At 36.3% G+C, this 15261-nt stretch overlaps 1 protein-coding gene across 1 annotated transcript in view; it reads right to left on the bottom strand.

The window, feature by feature from the left end:
* Positions 1 to 15261, bottom strand: part of LOC148830850 (synaptotagmin-6-like) — a 105111-nt gene that overhangs the window by 8461 nt on the left and 81389 nt on the right. The window contains exons 3-4 of the mRNA XM_088921920.1: positions 10644 to 11202; positions 3890 to 4010 (exon numbers count right to left, since the gene is read on the bottom strand). Coding sequence (XP_088778046.1) covers positions 3890 to 4010; positions 10644 to 11202 — 680 coding nt within the window. The remainder of the gene's footprint in view (positions 1 to 3889; positions 4011 to 10643; positions 11203 to 15261) is intronic.

The raw sequence follows: 15261 nt of genomic DNA, 5'->3' as shown, positions 1-15261 counted from the left end.
CACAACAGAGAGTAGGGGATATGTAGCCAAATCAATTTCATGATGGAATTTTATTGGTTTGATCAATGAAATACAGTGTTGCCAAGTCCTATATGTCCAGTACAAAACTTACATGTCTCTTTGGCATGGCTGCACCAGAGCAGGGGTATAGAATACTGGTAAAGCCCTTTTCTCATTTTTTGACATGGACACAGGGTGGAAAACATTAGTAGTAATCAAGATTAAAGGCACTATACAGATAACCCACATGTCAAGAAGAACTCAAAAACTCAATTCAGCCTCAGACTTTCTTTTAATTGAAAAAAAAAATATTGACATTTCATGCTATTATTTGAAATTTATTTGGCTGATGCTTTTATCCAAAGTATCTTACAGAAGTTAGGTAAGCAATTCAGGATTCAAGTCCCAACAGTGCACCCGTCTCAAGCTTGGTTTACATTATTTAAGTAAACAGAGACCACTAGACCCTCTCCAACCAGGGTCATGAGGCCCAGAACTGAGACATTCTGGCAGATTCTCCTTAACTGATCGCATGGTGTTGGAGAACCTACACATATTAACCACCTGATAGCTGGGTCTTTGCACCCTGCATGCTCTGAAGTGGAATATAATCACATGGGGAATCGCTGGGCAGGGCTGAGGCTGGAACTCTGTATGTAATTAAATCTACCTCCTGCTCATAAGTTACTGTCTACTTGAGAGCTCACACCTTCTTTCCCAATGGAGCCCCGGGTCCTCGGAGTGTGCTCGCCACTAGTACTTAAATGTGTGTTTGGGAAAAGCAAACTGTGCTTCACTCTTCATACTTCTAGATGCAATCCATTCCCACATCTCTAACCTTACCTAACAATCTTCTCAATATGACAGAATAGCTTTTTATAAATTGACAGAACAACGGATGAGTATTTAATCAACAGGACTCATTTTGGTGCCAACTCTTGCTCCCCCAACCTTAACCTGTGTTCTCTACCTATTTAAAAAAATCCTAATTGGAATCAGCTGGACCACCAGATCCCTAGCTAAATTGTGTGCGCATGCCTGCACTAATTTTCTTTCTAAATCAGGGGTGGGCAAACCTGGTCTGCAGTCTGTCTGCAGGTTTTCCAGTTCTCTTCAGAGCTTTGGCATGTGAGGGGTTGGAGGAAGCTGTTAAATCAGTCCCACTAAGCCAATAATGAGCTGATTGAGCTCGTTAAGGGCTGAGATATATAGACATACAGGCTCACCAGGATCAGAACTGCCCACCCCATCTCAAAATTGTGCTTTAGTTGTTAGGGATGCAACAGCTCCGAGAGACAGCTGCTCATTACAGAATCACTGTTTTAAGAAGATGTAGCCTGACTATCTAAGTACTTATTTTGAATCCTTACTACAGATTTTGATTCACAATGTTAATTATTTATGATTTGTGTGAAATAAGTTTTTGTTCTTTTTTTAATCTGTCTCTGTGTTGAAAGCATTTGAATCTAATAGATAGAGGTTCTAATAGATCTGATAAGATTTGAAGAAGGACATAGCTATTCCAAGAAGAGAAAGGTATCCCATTTACATTATGTAGATGTTTTATGGCACATATTACTCAGATGGGTTACACTTCATCTATACAGCAGCTGCAGTGCTTGTCAGGAGAGAATCCAGCAGCTTTTTAAGATCAACTCTGGTTCCAGGCTCCAGAGGGTCTGATAATCCACTCTGGCTCCAGAGTGCAATTCGGAAACCTACAGGGATTCACTACGGCTTCATGTCTCAGAGTTGGTTTTAGGCTACTGAACAAGAGCACGGACACATCTTATGTTAGCTACTTCTAAAATACTTATTATATAAAATAGTCTTTTAATTCCAGTTATTTTTGTGTGTGCCTCTACTGTCCTTAAATGTTTTTGTTAACAAATTCTAGTTCTATAAAGTTTTTTTAACCAGGATCTTGGATTATAATTAATACAGTTCTTGTTTCTGTAGTTAGGTGGCAGTATTAGGCTACAAAAGAGAAGACCAAGAGTGTTCTGGAGAAACAATAACTAGATAAAATATGCTAGAAGCAGAAGTGCATCCTTGCTTTATTTTTGTATCTTATCTTTAATTTTACCATTTCTGAGACCAGTTTTAGATTCCATGCATATCATGTAGATTATTTCTCCATATGAAAAAAAAGAACATCAGACAATTATTCATTCTAGGTAAGGATCACAGCAACCTGGAGTCTATCACAGGAGTACTGGGTGCAAATCCAATCAACACCCTGGACTGGTACACCAGTCCATTACAGGGCAATGGAGAATTTCAAGATCAACCAAGACACACGAGAAAATGCAGACTCCCTATAGACCATGAAATAAAATGATGATAGCAATTAAGCTCAATAACAATATTTAATATAGGCAGAAGAAACTCAGAATTGTGTGGGATTGAATGAAATGCCCTATTGATAAAAGAAGATGATTTTTTACTGAAGTGGCTATAGCACTTGGAGGATTCTTTAAATATTTCTAGGTAGATGTACTGTATTCACATTTTGTGCACTTGTGTCTGAATATTTTAGTGTCTAGCTGCAGATTTATTGTACTGTTTTTGGTAAAAGCTGATTGTAGTTAAAATAAAGCATTTAGATTCTTAGATCCATTCCGCCTGGGTGCCTCAAAACATATGTAAGCTGTCGTGTTTATCTTGAGCTCATATAAAAAACAGCAGATGAAATAACTTAGTGTAAAACTGGATTGCTTGGGGGGTAAAATGTAATTGCTATAGATGTTGCTCACAGACTGAAGTAAAGCACAATGGAAAGTCATCAGATCTTCAAAGGAACGTTTTTAATATTGCGCGGAGAATTGTTAAAGCCTTCCTTCCTGCAGATGAAATGAAAGTAATAATCAATTTGTGAAACTTCAATTAATGAGATTCATATTTAATATAAGCTTGACACTTTAGTAAGCAACTGAAGCAGCAGACACTTGTATTAGTGTTCGACATATACGTTGACCTGCTGTAACAATAGCATGGCATTTAGCCTTTTAACATCTACTTCAGCAATACAAGTGGCAGACAAAAGACCATATATGATGTGTATTCAGCAAATATATATACTGTATATGTTTTCTATCATTCCAGAACAGCAATATAAAGCTGTCCAGAGATATGTATTTTTGGTGTTCACTTTTACTTGAATTTCTATTATTTGTTTTTCATTTTTTTCAATGAAATTGATAATTACAAAACAAACAACACTGTCAAATCATGTAAAATGAACAACAGCCAACAAATTAATATTATTAAAGGAAAAGGGCTGGAATTCTTCATAAAGAAAAATGCTGAAGAATACAAAGGAATAGGAATTTTGAAAAATAATTTAAAATGCAAGTGGGAACAGAGCAGTTAGCCTCTGAGTTCTCTCTATACTTTGTTTTAGGATAAAATTGTGCTAGTGAATAAAATCATGAGACCGGTTGAAAAACAGAGTTGAAAAAGACAGTCAGACTGCACCAAACCTTCCTTAATCACATCCTTAATGAAAAAAACATCTGTTTTTCCTGGCATTCCCTTAAAGATGTACCATCAACACAGCCAATTTTACATAAGATCATTGAGCTGAGGCTTTCCGACTAGTGATCTTTCCTATTTGAAAGCCTCACTCAGATTTGTATGTTTTTATTAGTGTGACATTTCTTACAAATATTCAGTTTCTCGCATGTTTCAGGACTGGCAATGATAGAACTGAGTGTGTTAAAGTGGTTCATATACCAATAGTAACTATAGTACATTCACACATAAATCATCATTTTGGTGACCACAATAGTGTCAATTTGAAATTCATCCATCCACCCTTTTTCTAACAGCTTCATACATGCAGGGTTGCGGGGAGCCAGATTCTAAAAATGCACTTTTCAGTTCTTACCTGAGTAGCCAGTGATGTCCATGGCCTTGAGATTTCTGCACTTAATCACTGTGAGTGTGAGACGGCCAGCAGTGGGTAGGTAACATAGTGAAAACATGATTTCTCCCAGATCAACACTCTCCTGTGAAGAGGAGTGAAAGCACAGTTTTCACTTGAGCATACATTCAGAGCTCTTTAGGGAGAATACGACCACCATTTTATTATTATTTACAAAATCAAAAACATGGAAAAAATGTTCTTGTATAGGTCTGTACATGAACAAGTAATAGGTTTATTCCATGCTGAAAAGAGAAGAAAGGAAACAACTTTTCGGCTGTGGAGTCCACTTCGGGTGTCAGTGATTTCTTCTCTTTTCAGCATGGAATAAACCTATTACTTGTTCCTTTGCAGCCTACGCATGCTGACGCAGTTACCCACCTGAACTATGTCTGTATATGTGACAAAAATCATGAATGAAACACTTGTTGCAAGTACAGATGTTATGTTTTGCTATAGTGGCATTCATAACCTCTCTACATATCACTAAAATATAAAACACCACGGACAAAACGTGTCCTCAAGGAAATTTGAAAAATAAAGTAAAGATAATGAACTATTTTTTTTGCTAAGAAAAAGTAAAGAGAATTATTTAACAAGAACCATTCATGAAGTGTTTAATGTCTGATATGTTTAATAACCCTGATTACAAGTTCATGTTTATTACTTCAATGCCCATGCCATACTGTGTGGTTTTGTGAGAACTACTACACAGCTACATTCATCATTTCATGTTACTGCCTCGCTACTGCATGCTATTTTAAACAATGAAACCCATTCTGATAAGCTAGCACAACATGAAAAATTCAGCTGTTATTCCACTTCAAAGCTTTGAAATATAACATTGAAAATCCTATATTTAAATTTTTCGTTGTCTGATGCCTTATAAAGTTCCCCACATTGTCCAGCTCTAGAATTCTGCCTTTAAATTTCACGTGCTTGTCACTTCATTAAACAACAGCCATGACCATTCCCTTGTGCCTCTCTGCCAGAGCATGTTTTATGACACCAATTAAAAGGAATGCTTTGTGTTTTTGCTGCAAATCACCACAGCTCAATAAAATTAGCACTGCACACAAGGAGCTAACTGCTTTCTGCCACTTTAGCAGTAGCTACAAGATTATTGAACGGTCTCACCAAGACACTTTAGTGTCTTTCTGATTAATATGGTTATACAGAAAAATAACAACTGCCCTAGTGATAAGTTATATAACTATCATTGTATAATCCCTCCATTAAGTCTGAATATCATAGGCATTCACTTGAAAGGGGCAGTGCTTTTAGCCTTCTCTGGATCTGTAACTTGATATAAAAGCATAAGGATTGTTTGATGCTTGTGTTACATTTATTTTTTAATTTTAATTATTTAAAAATTTTAAAAATTCATTTACTGCCTGGAAAGGACATTCGGTTATTTTTGAAGATCTTCACAAATGATACAGTATAAAAAGGCTTTAAAATGATAACACCTAGAGTTTTTAATTGCTTGTATATGTACAGTGGACCAAAATCTTTTGTAATGGACTATAGGGTAAAACTCCAGTCTGAAGTATATTATGAACCTCACCACTATTGGTGAATTTGTAGATTCCAGTCCAGACCCTTTCATCCATAGTCAATAAACTTGACCAATAGATGTTTTCTATGAAACTGTGGTCCCTTGTGACCTCCCATATGACTGCAGGACATGCAACAGGTTTTCTTGTTGGCCTTTGAGGAAGCCATTATCTATTTGAACATTTCCAGAGCAGAGTAGAACGAGTCTGACTAGATCAAACGTAATTAAAAAATAGTGATGCTGAAACAGAAAGACACAATAGGAGGTTGTAAATTTGGTGAGTCCAGTATATCCTAAGTAATTTGGACCCAGTAATATTAACATCTTACTTTTTATGCCAATGAGTAATTCAAACAAAAACATTATAGACCGTAAAATGTATTTTCAAACTGGTAACACAGTTTATGTGCTTGACCAGTTAACACCAGTACATAATCAAGGCACTGGGTCATGTTGATAGCATTTATGACAGATAATACATTCATGTTTTTTATAGATGTTAGATTGATAGAATACTGTATTCACTCATTATTACATATCTAAAGCTAGGCTGCAATATTACAAAAGAGCAAGAAAGATTCCTTAAAATCCCAGGGAATAAGAGAGGTAATGAAAGAGGCAGAGCTCTTAAAATGGGGAAAGGCACCTTCTGAGGCCATCTGTAAGCTGAATTAAAAAAAATACCATTTACATAATTTAGCATATGCACTTTAAATCAGACATCTGTTAATTAATTTTAAAGTTCATTAAAAACATATGCTATTAATTCACATTTTACTACAAATATAGATGTGGGTGTTTAATTTATTGCATTCATTGCAATTACAAAATTTTACGTTTCAGTTTTTACATGCGAATCTAAAGATCTATTGTATAGTTTTGAAATTCTCTTTTCGTTTTCCTTCCCATCAGAAGAAAACTCCTTGAGGCAATGTATGGTGGAAGAATCAGTAAAAAATGAAATGTTTGTTCACATTTATTAAAAATGCTTTTGGATTTGTCCTTTACCTTTTCACCCCATAAAAAGATCCCAGGGGCACCGAAAGGTGTCAACCCTGAGCAGCCCATCGCAAGTTTGAAGTAGTACCATAACTAAGACGACTCTTTCAATGACAAATAAGACAGATATTTTAAAAATGTAATCTCTTTCATTTAATGAAAAATATGTAGTTCATATGTAAAGAAATAGTTGCTGATGCAAGGCCCAGAAGATAATCCAGACTTTGTTCACTACATACAGTACATTTCACCTCCACTGAATGTGGGAGTTAGAGAATGTTATTTTAGATAACACTCAGCAGTTGACTTTCTTTTTTTAGAAGTACACAGAAATATTTCACTCTAAAAGTACGCCCTAAAATATTTCAGGAAATGATTATGCAAAAACTATTAAAAACAGGTTATTAAAGTTATTAGTTTACAGTCCTCTCTGAATTGAACTGAATTGGACAAAAGTAATGTTGATGCATTAAATAGACTGAAATACTGCGGAAAAAAGTTTGCAGTTGAGAACCGCCATATTTAATCGGCCTAAAACTGCTTTTAAATTAAATGGTAATGTGTCCTTGTGAAAATGTACATTTGATTCCCGATTTAGTTCAAGGAGAAAAAGTCAATTTGCTCATAAGAGATATAATCTTCTACCATGTTATCAATCAAACAGTCAATCAATCAATGTTTATTTTTTCATTAAAAACCCACTTGGCATATTTGTTATATATTAGACCAGGATTTCACACTTATTAAACTCAGGAAGGAACAGCAGGATTAAAAAAGTAAAATGTTTTATTAAATCCACACATGCTGCGCTTGCTGCCAGCCCTCAAATTAGATTTGAAATATTGAAGGAGTTGAACTTTCTAACATCATTTTTGCTTGTAACAGTTGTTTCCTAATTTCTTGCCCCCTTGAAAAGACTGCATTTCAATTGTGCACATAATACATATTTATATATATGGAAAAATATTTGCACACCAGAGATGCTTTTGGGATTTGGCACATGTTCCTCATTTTGTTTTTATAATTAATTGACACAAGGAGATAGTGTACATAATTCATTTGTAACTTATCAAAGATTTCAGATTTCTCACATTTTTTAGGTTCTGTTTTTTCCAATGTTTTATGCCCAATATTTTATTTAAATCAGAAAAGCCCTGGCAGAAGACACCAGGCCACTCAAAGTGGTTTTGCCATTTGCACTGTAATGATACAAATCCCACTTTCCTTTATTGTTTTCACCTTCCTGGTTTCTTCTTAAGCCAATTAAAACCAACTGTGAAAACGCCATAGTAAAATGTGTTGTCACTCAGTCGAACATCACAATTTAACGTTTCACAATTATTATCACTGAAGCCGTGGTGCATCATGGTCACATGTTGTAGACAGATTAATATGTGAATCCTGCATTTCTAACAACTCTTACTGCAGCTACCTTCAAACCAAAAGCGTGTGCAGTGAGTTTCAGAAACACGCAAGGCCATTGAGATGGCTCTTGTAAGGAGACCACTAGCATGTTTTTCGCATGAGTGAGTTCAAACCAGGACCAATCTTTCATTTGGACATTCCAATTCAATATACAGCACTTAAAATGAAATATGACCAAACTGGTTCTATGTAGGCAAAGTGGGGACTGATACTGTAGGCTGGAGAAGGTTAATTGCCCTTTATTTCACAGAGGGCATGTTACTCGCTGGAGGGTTTTTATACTCCTTCCTGTTTTATAGAGAAGGAGGGGGAAGAAGGTGAGTTTTAAGGAAAAAGGGAAGAGGCTGCTGGAACAGTCCCCTCTGGGGGATGTGGAACACTACAGTTAAACACAGTAACATTTGTTTAAACTCTTTCAACTAATATTTGTTTCAACTAACAAGTTTGTTTCAATTTGTCTTGTAAACATTCCAAACATTCAGATGTTCCTGATTTAACATCCATGCAGTGATTGTTATTTATAGCATTAATATGCAGTAAAACAAATGAGAAACAACTTCAGGACAACAGTGTATCAAAATCTACAGTGTGCTATACTGTAGCTATTATTACACATAATTGCATATATACTATTTGTAATATAACTAATATTAATGGATGTGCATTACTAACGCAAATACAGAGTTTTTCATTTCCAAATTGAATTGGTTAGGTTTTCAGAGTTTTATTAACAAATTAAATATCTCATTATTGTTTTTAAAGATTGATGTTTTAAAAATGCTATCATTTCATTATGCATTACTCGTTAATGTGTCTTTTGTTTCACAAAAGTTGCTTAGCTGGTGTGATCCGAGCCACAGCTGCAGAGGGTGTCTTTGTTCAGGTTTTTCTTGTTTTCTATGCACATTTGGTGGAAGAGATGCTGTGTTGCTGTAATGATAAGAGTGCTGAGAATACCATTGTCTGTGTCTCTTTTTCACAGTAACATTCATAATGATTGTATGTTCCTTGCCAAAGGGCAAGAAGGAACAAAATTACATTACAGTAATAATAGGAATGTAAAGTGAAGCAAATAACAGACTGCAGCAAAGGTCAGAGGAATCATTGTATACAGGAAGCAAGGGATATTTTGTTGCCTTTTTTGTGAACTAAATGGTATGATGCTATGAATTTATTACCATAATATTTAACACATGTACAATTCCAGAGAATTAATTTTCTATCTCAGTCCTCCATTTTCCAACCCTTTGTTCCTGAGTAACTAAAAAACAAAATGGTCTATTCTGCCTGAGTTTCATTCATATTTAAACATATTTAAATGATATGCTTTTCAGAATCCCACACCAGCAATGCAAGAACGCAGTCTTTGCAGGATTTCACAATAAGGCTGCCGCCAAAGCTGAGCTACAAAATGAGTTCTTCTTGGATGCTGTAACCTGCATTAATTCCTAATGCAAAACAATCAAAATGATCATTTTTAAACAGGTGTGTAACATGTCTACTGTTCCTGTGGTGGCTTTGTGGCTCCGCCTGTGGCTGAAAGGTTCCCGCAACTGGTAGAGGAATCCTACTCCGTTAGGCCCCTGAGCAAGGCCCTTAACCCCAACTGCTCCAGGGGCACCATATAAATGGCTGACCCTGTGCTCTGACCCCAAGCTTCTCTCCCTGTCTGTGTGTCTCATGGAGAGCAAGTTGGGGTATGTGAAAAGACAAATTCCTAATACAAGAAAAAGTGATCTTATCTTTAGGCATCACTATATACAACATCTTGACACATTGTACCCCAGCAACTTACTTTATTATGGGCTGCTTCTTTTGGCAGACAGAAAAAAAAAGATAAAATTCTCTTCCTTAGAAATACCTCTTGTTGCTGAAAAGCTGATTAAGAATCAAACATATGCTGACACCTTGAAGATGCTTACTTAGCAGAGTTTAAAGATTTTGCCTGAATGTCTTAAAGAAGAAAAATCAATAATGTCAAGCAAATTCACTTGTGGATTTCATGCAGCAAGTAAAAACTTTAGCTAAAAACACAAAGTAGGGAATGCTGATCTTGAAGAGGTGTTCATGATGACATATCATTTACATCTTCAAAAGAATGTGGGGAAAAAATAAAAGCAAGAAGAATTTTATGATATATAGTTGAAAGCTTAGAATTTAAATCAGGGGATGTTAAGTTAAAATTGTTCAATGCAGAACTAAGACCACATTTATAATACTGTTGCAGTTTTGTAACAATCATATTATAAAAATTGCTTGTATGAAATCAGTCCAGAAGAGATACAACCAGATTCTTCCTGAATTTAAAACACATTCATCCTCTGCATTGATAGGCTAAAAGAACTGCATTACTTAAGCCATGGACAGAGCAGACAATGAGAGGACCTGTTTCAAGTATTTAAAATGCTCAAAGGCACCAACAAAGTCAACCCAGTGCACTTCTTCAGAATCAGAGTGTAACATGAACCATGGGCACTTCTTTACACAAAGGCTTATGGGAGTATGGAATCAGCTATTCAGTAATGCTGTTGAAGACCCTGGCAAGAGAGGCTAGATGGGCTAAATCTTGCTTGCAACCTTTCTTATGTACATTTTCTAGGTGACAATATTGCCTTTTTCCTTTCAACTACCACTGAACATTTTGGTTCAAATAGACAAAGAGAATGCAGTTAACACAATTTCTACCAAATCGGCTGAGCAGAAAAACAAGCAAGCAGAATCACAGGGTCACCTTACCGTCGTGGCATACTGGATGTCTTTCCAGATCGATGTCTCTCTTGAAAGGTCTGATGCCTCAAAGAGGTTCTCCAGTATTACTTCCCCGATCATGTCGTGGCGAGAGAAGCGGTCGAAATCAAAGACACTCAGGTGAAGCTTCCGGCAGCTCAGCTCCTCGTATGGTACCGGGAACTGGAAGGACTCGTCAAACGTTGGGTTGAGGGTCTTGCGGTGGACTCGGGTCTGGAATTTGCGCTTGCGGTCGGGAAGCAAGTAAATCTTGACGTAGGGGTCCGAACTGCCACAGAGATCCTTAGCAGGAAGGTCAAAGGCTTTGAGGATGTTCACAACAAGGGACTCGTTCTCGTAGTCATACATGAGGGAAAAGTTGATCTTGCCACATGTCTTAGCACTGTTCTTGGAAGAGTCCTCGGCCTCCACAGACTTCTGCTTGTAAAGCTCTGGTTTGATGCGTCCTATACTTGTTGGCTGTTCATCGACATGCAGAAGGTCTGTGCCAAGGTCCAGGCTTGATACATGCATCTGTCTTGGGAGATGCCTCTTAAATGAATTGTGCCTAGACAGAGAACAAGAAACATCCTTAGCAGCCAATCACAGCACTGCAGTCTGTTTAAGGACACAATTTACAAACTGAAACTTATGCAATGCACTAAATATTTCAATGCGTTTGAGTAGCTCATTACATAGGAATTTCAGATCCATGTATTGAAATATTACAGAAAAAATAGTTTACAAAGATTTGTTTATACTTTTCTGTAGTGGGAACTATTAAAAATTAAAAGAGGCATATCTGCATTTAGTGTACTGTTCAATAGCAGACACAATATCAAATTTATGTTTACAATTAAATTGTGTCTTTTAAATGATTATCAGATGTTTTATGGATCAAATTTAAAAAAAATATGCGGAAAGACATCATATCACATATTCAATGTGTAGGACAAGTTATGAAGTCATAGATCTGTCACATTTTATACAAACATGTCATAATTTTACTTCTGTATCTGCCATTTAATAACAAAAGTTTGAATCCATCTCTTTGATTCATCTTCATTATGCAATGTTCACCATGTCACGTTAAATTAGTAATGGAATCCTTTGGAAGAATCACTGCCCTTTTACTCAGGTAGACCACCTACCCATCTACAGAAAAGAAATCCATTCCAGGTAGATACTGTATCTTCTAATATAAAAAACCCTAGAGTGCATCCTAGTTTATTGCTGCTATCACAATACAGCACCCCCCAACCCCCAAGTTACCTTGTAACTTCACTTGCTTCTAATTATTATTGATGTAAAAATAATGAAAATATGTAGACATCTGTACTTTGTGTGTACAGTGACAGACCCATTATTTTTCATTTTAGAATTAATTATGTGGCTGACACTTTTATCCAAAGCAGCTTTTTTTTTTACTAATTTACAGTATGTAGTTAAGCAATTTATTGAAACAAGGTCCTTATAATCGAAGTATAGTGCCTTGCTCAGGAATACAATAACAGAGCAATTCTGAGGATTTAAACCCTGACCAAAGTCCAAAGACCTAACTGTTACTCCACGTTTATTAATATACCCCAGCTGTGCCCTCACCTCCACATCCAAAAAAACCTTGAACCACCACAGAAGGATGGAGGAAGATAGTGTAGGCTTTCCTTAGAAACATTCACCCTCCAAATCATGTGTTTATTATTACAGAGCGAGTTCCACAGTGAAAACTTGCTGATCTTCTATCTGCTGGCAGAACTGTGCAACTCTCACCAACAGCACCTCAAGACCATGAATTCATGGCTGATCCAAGGGATCGCTCTTGCATGCAGTCTGAGGACTCTCTGGCCAACACAAACCCACCCAGCCTCAGTGGCTCTTTGCCAGCTGTGCTGAGACCCTAACAATGGTCAGCTACTGATTCAGCCATTCCAACCTGTAACATTTGGTCTACAGGACCCACCCCAGTTTGTTTTCAAAATTTTGACTGGCTCAGTTTCTCAGGAGATTTAGTTATGAACTGATTTCTTTATCAATATAAACTAAAGTCAGATCACTTGCAATTAATTTATTATTCTATATGTATGACAAATGAAGCAAAACTTTAGAATATGTAGGACATTTTTAAAAACTTTTGGATTAAAAATACTTTGCCATTGTAATTATTTAAATCAACATTTAATTTAGGACAATCCTGTGTCTTTACCTTTCAGCAATGATTATTAACTGTTGTCCACACACACCCCTGGTGGAGATTTGATTGAGAAATTCAAACTCCTGAAAGGGATAGACAATGTCAGCCCAGACCCCTACCTTATAGTCACAATGGAAACCAGGAGAAGATAACAGGAATGGAAATTAAATGTGAAAAATAAACTCTTCTCTACACAGAGGGTTTTGGGTGCATGTGACAACACTGCCAAACTCTATTCTGGAATCGTATTCACAAAGAACCATCACTACTGCTTAGTGAGTATTGCTGTAGATTAAAAATACACTAGCAACCAAACAAGCAAGATCAGCTGAATGGTCTTTCATGTGCATAATATTTCTAGGACAATGCTGAACATATGGTATGATCTGACTAGATTTCTAAGCATTTTTATAGATAGTGAATCATGAAAGATTAATGGTTAAATTCAGCAGAGTCTGAGATAATGCATAGCTGTGGATAAATAGTATTTCACAGAGAGTAGAGAACATCCTACTCCGACGAAGATATGAAAGATTAGCGTGTGAACTGTTGCTTTTTCTAATCTGTACAAATTCCACAGCCTTCTGGAAAATAATAAAAAAAACAACCAAGAAAATTAGAGGAAATATTTATCACCCTTGCAGCAAAAATAAAATGATTTTTTTTTGCTGTTCAAGTCATATATTCTTTTCCACACATCTCTAAATCAACACTTCTGCCTTTTTTCCCATTAAAGTCTCCTGTTTTGACTTCTTTCCTACACCACTGACCCCTGGTATCTTTCTACATATCCTCTTGTCATGCTGACTGCCAACTTGTAAGCTCCTTTTGCTCTCCTGCTTCGTATAAGTAAAGGTAACGTGCATAGCAGAGACACAGCTTCTCATGAGGCCACGGCTCATCCTTGTTTCCATAGTGATAAGAGAACTACAGAACACAAGACCCACCCAGGATTGGAAGCCAGTCTATCGATGGGATCATCCCCAGGCAATGCTAGTCCCTGTTTATGAAGCTGGACAGACTGGAGCAACAGGGGTAAAGTTTGTAGTTCAAGGATACAACAGTATCTGCAGCAGGGACTCAAACCCACAACCTGCCAGTTACCAGTTCTAACGAGCTACCCACTACAGTATACCTCCCTGCATCCTGTATCTGTATTCTCCATTCACCCCAATGGTGGAACCATTAAAAATTAAACAGTTAAAATTGTCGTGTCACTGGCCAGCTTTGTAACAAACGTACCTACTGTATTAAAACTACATCCAGAGATCTTGTCAACTGCCTCCACATGCCAACCTACTGTATATAAACTGCTAGAAACATTGACTGCAGTGCACATAGAAACAACATACTACAGATCAGAGTACAATCCCCGTTACTGTATGTAATTCTGCACCTAACTGGTTGTGGTTGCTTTTACTTGTACAGTCTTTTTGCTTCGAAGTCTAACACACAAACTTCAATTTATTTTGTAGTCTGCACTTGCTCGTGTAATGTACTCACAGGTAATATGGTCGTATTCTTACCTGTACATTATTACATTACCCTATTAAACATTTTTATAGTAAAGTATGTTGTAGAAACTCCCTTCTTCCATTAGATTTGTACAGTTTTGAAAAACAGTTTTTTTATTTCCAAAAAAGTCTTGCATTTCTGACTTTTATATTTAATTATATATTGAATTGAGGAAACACCAGGATAGTTAATACATCATTCTTGTGAGAAGACAAGAATGATTACAAAGAAAGGAGAGATTTCAAGTCTTTGTTGTTGGATTTCTGGTCTGAGACAATCCTCAAATTATTTTGCAAAGGATCCCAGTAAATCAAGTTTTCAAAAAAGATTAGGTATTTTTACAACACTTTATAACAATTTCTCCCTTATTTTCTGTCCGAAAGCCATTTGTCCTTAAGTTTCATTTTTGTCCTGCAGGCTTAGTTTCTCTGTCAAGGTTGAAGTAGATATTAATTTCTTTTCAGAATTTTAAATACCAAAGTCAATCTCAGTACAGTCTTCTCTGTTACAGGCTGCAGAGGATGAGTTCTTTTAAGTCTTTGGATTTTATCCTGTTTCTTCCACTCCAGGGGTGATTCTGTTGGCTCTTTTTTGACCTTTACAGAGTTAGGTCAGGTCCTTTTTTCTCTACATTGACCAAAACGTAATATTGTTATGTGGTAAAATTATATTTAATTGTTTAATGATTTAACCCACAGTACCAATGTAGAATAAAAAAAGATTTATGTACAGTATGTTAAAAAAAACAAGAAAAAGTACCAGGTGTAGCTAACTGCTCTGCTAATACAGTGAAAAGACAATGCCACTGAATTCTGCAAAATATGAATAGTCGTGCACAGTTCTGTGTTCATTATTTTCATTTTGCTTTTTAAAAATTACATGGTTGTGAGAGTTGGCCATATTCATATCATGAGTTTCAGC

This window comes from Atractosteus spatula, chromosome 7 (assembly GCF_055471065.1).
Source record: "Atractosteus spatula isolate fAtrSpa1 chromosome 7, fAtrSpa1.hap1, whole genome shotgun sequence".
Taxonomy (NCBI): domain Eukaryota; kingdom Metazoa; phylum Chordata; class Actinopteri; order Semionotiformes; family Lepisosteidae; genus Atractosteus; species Atractosteus spatula.
Note: the sequence above shows the minus strand (reverse complement) of the source record. Positions and strands in the feature narration are given on the sequence as shown.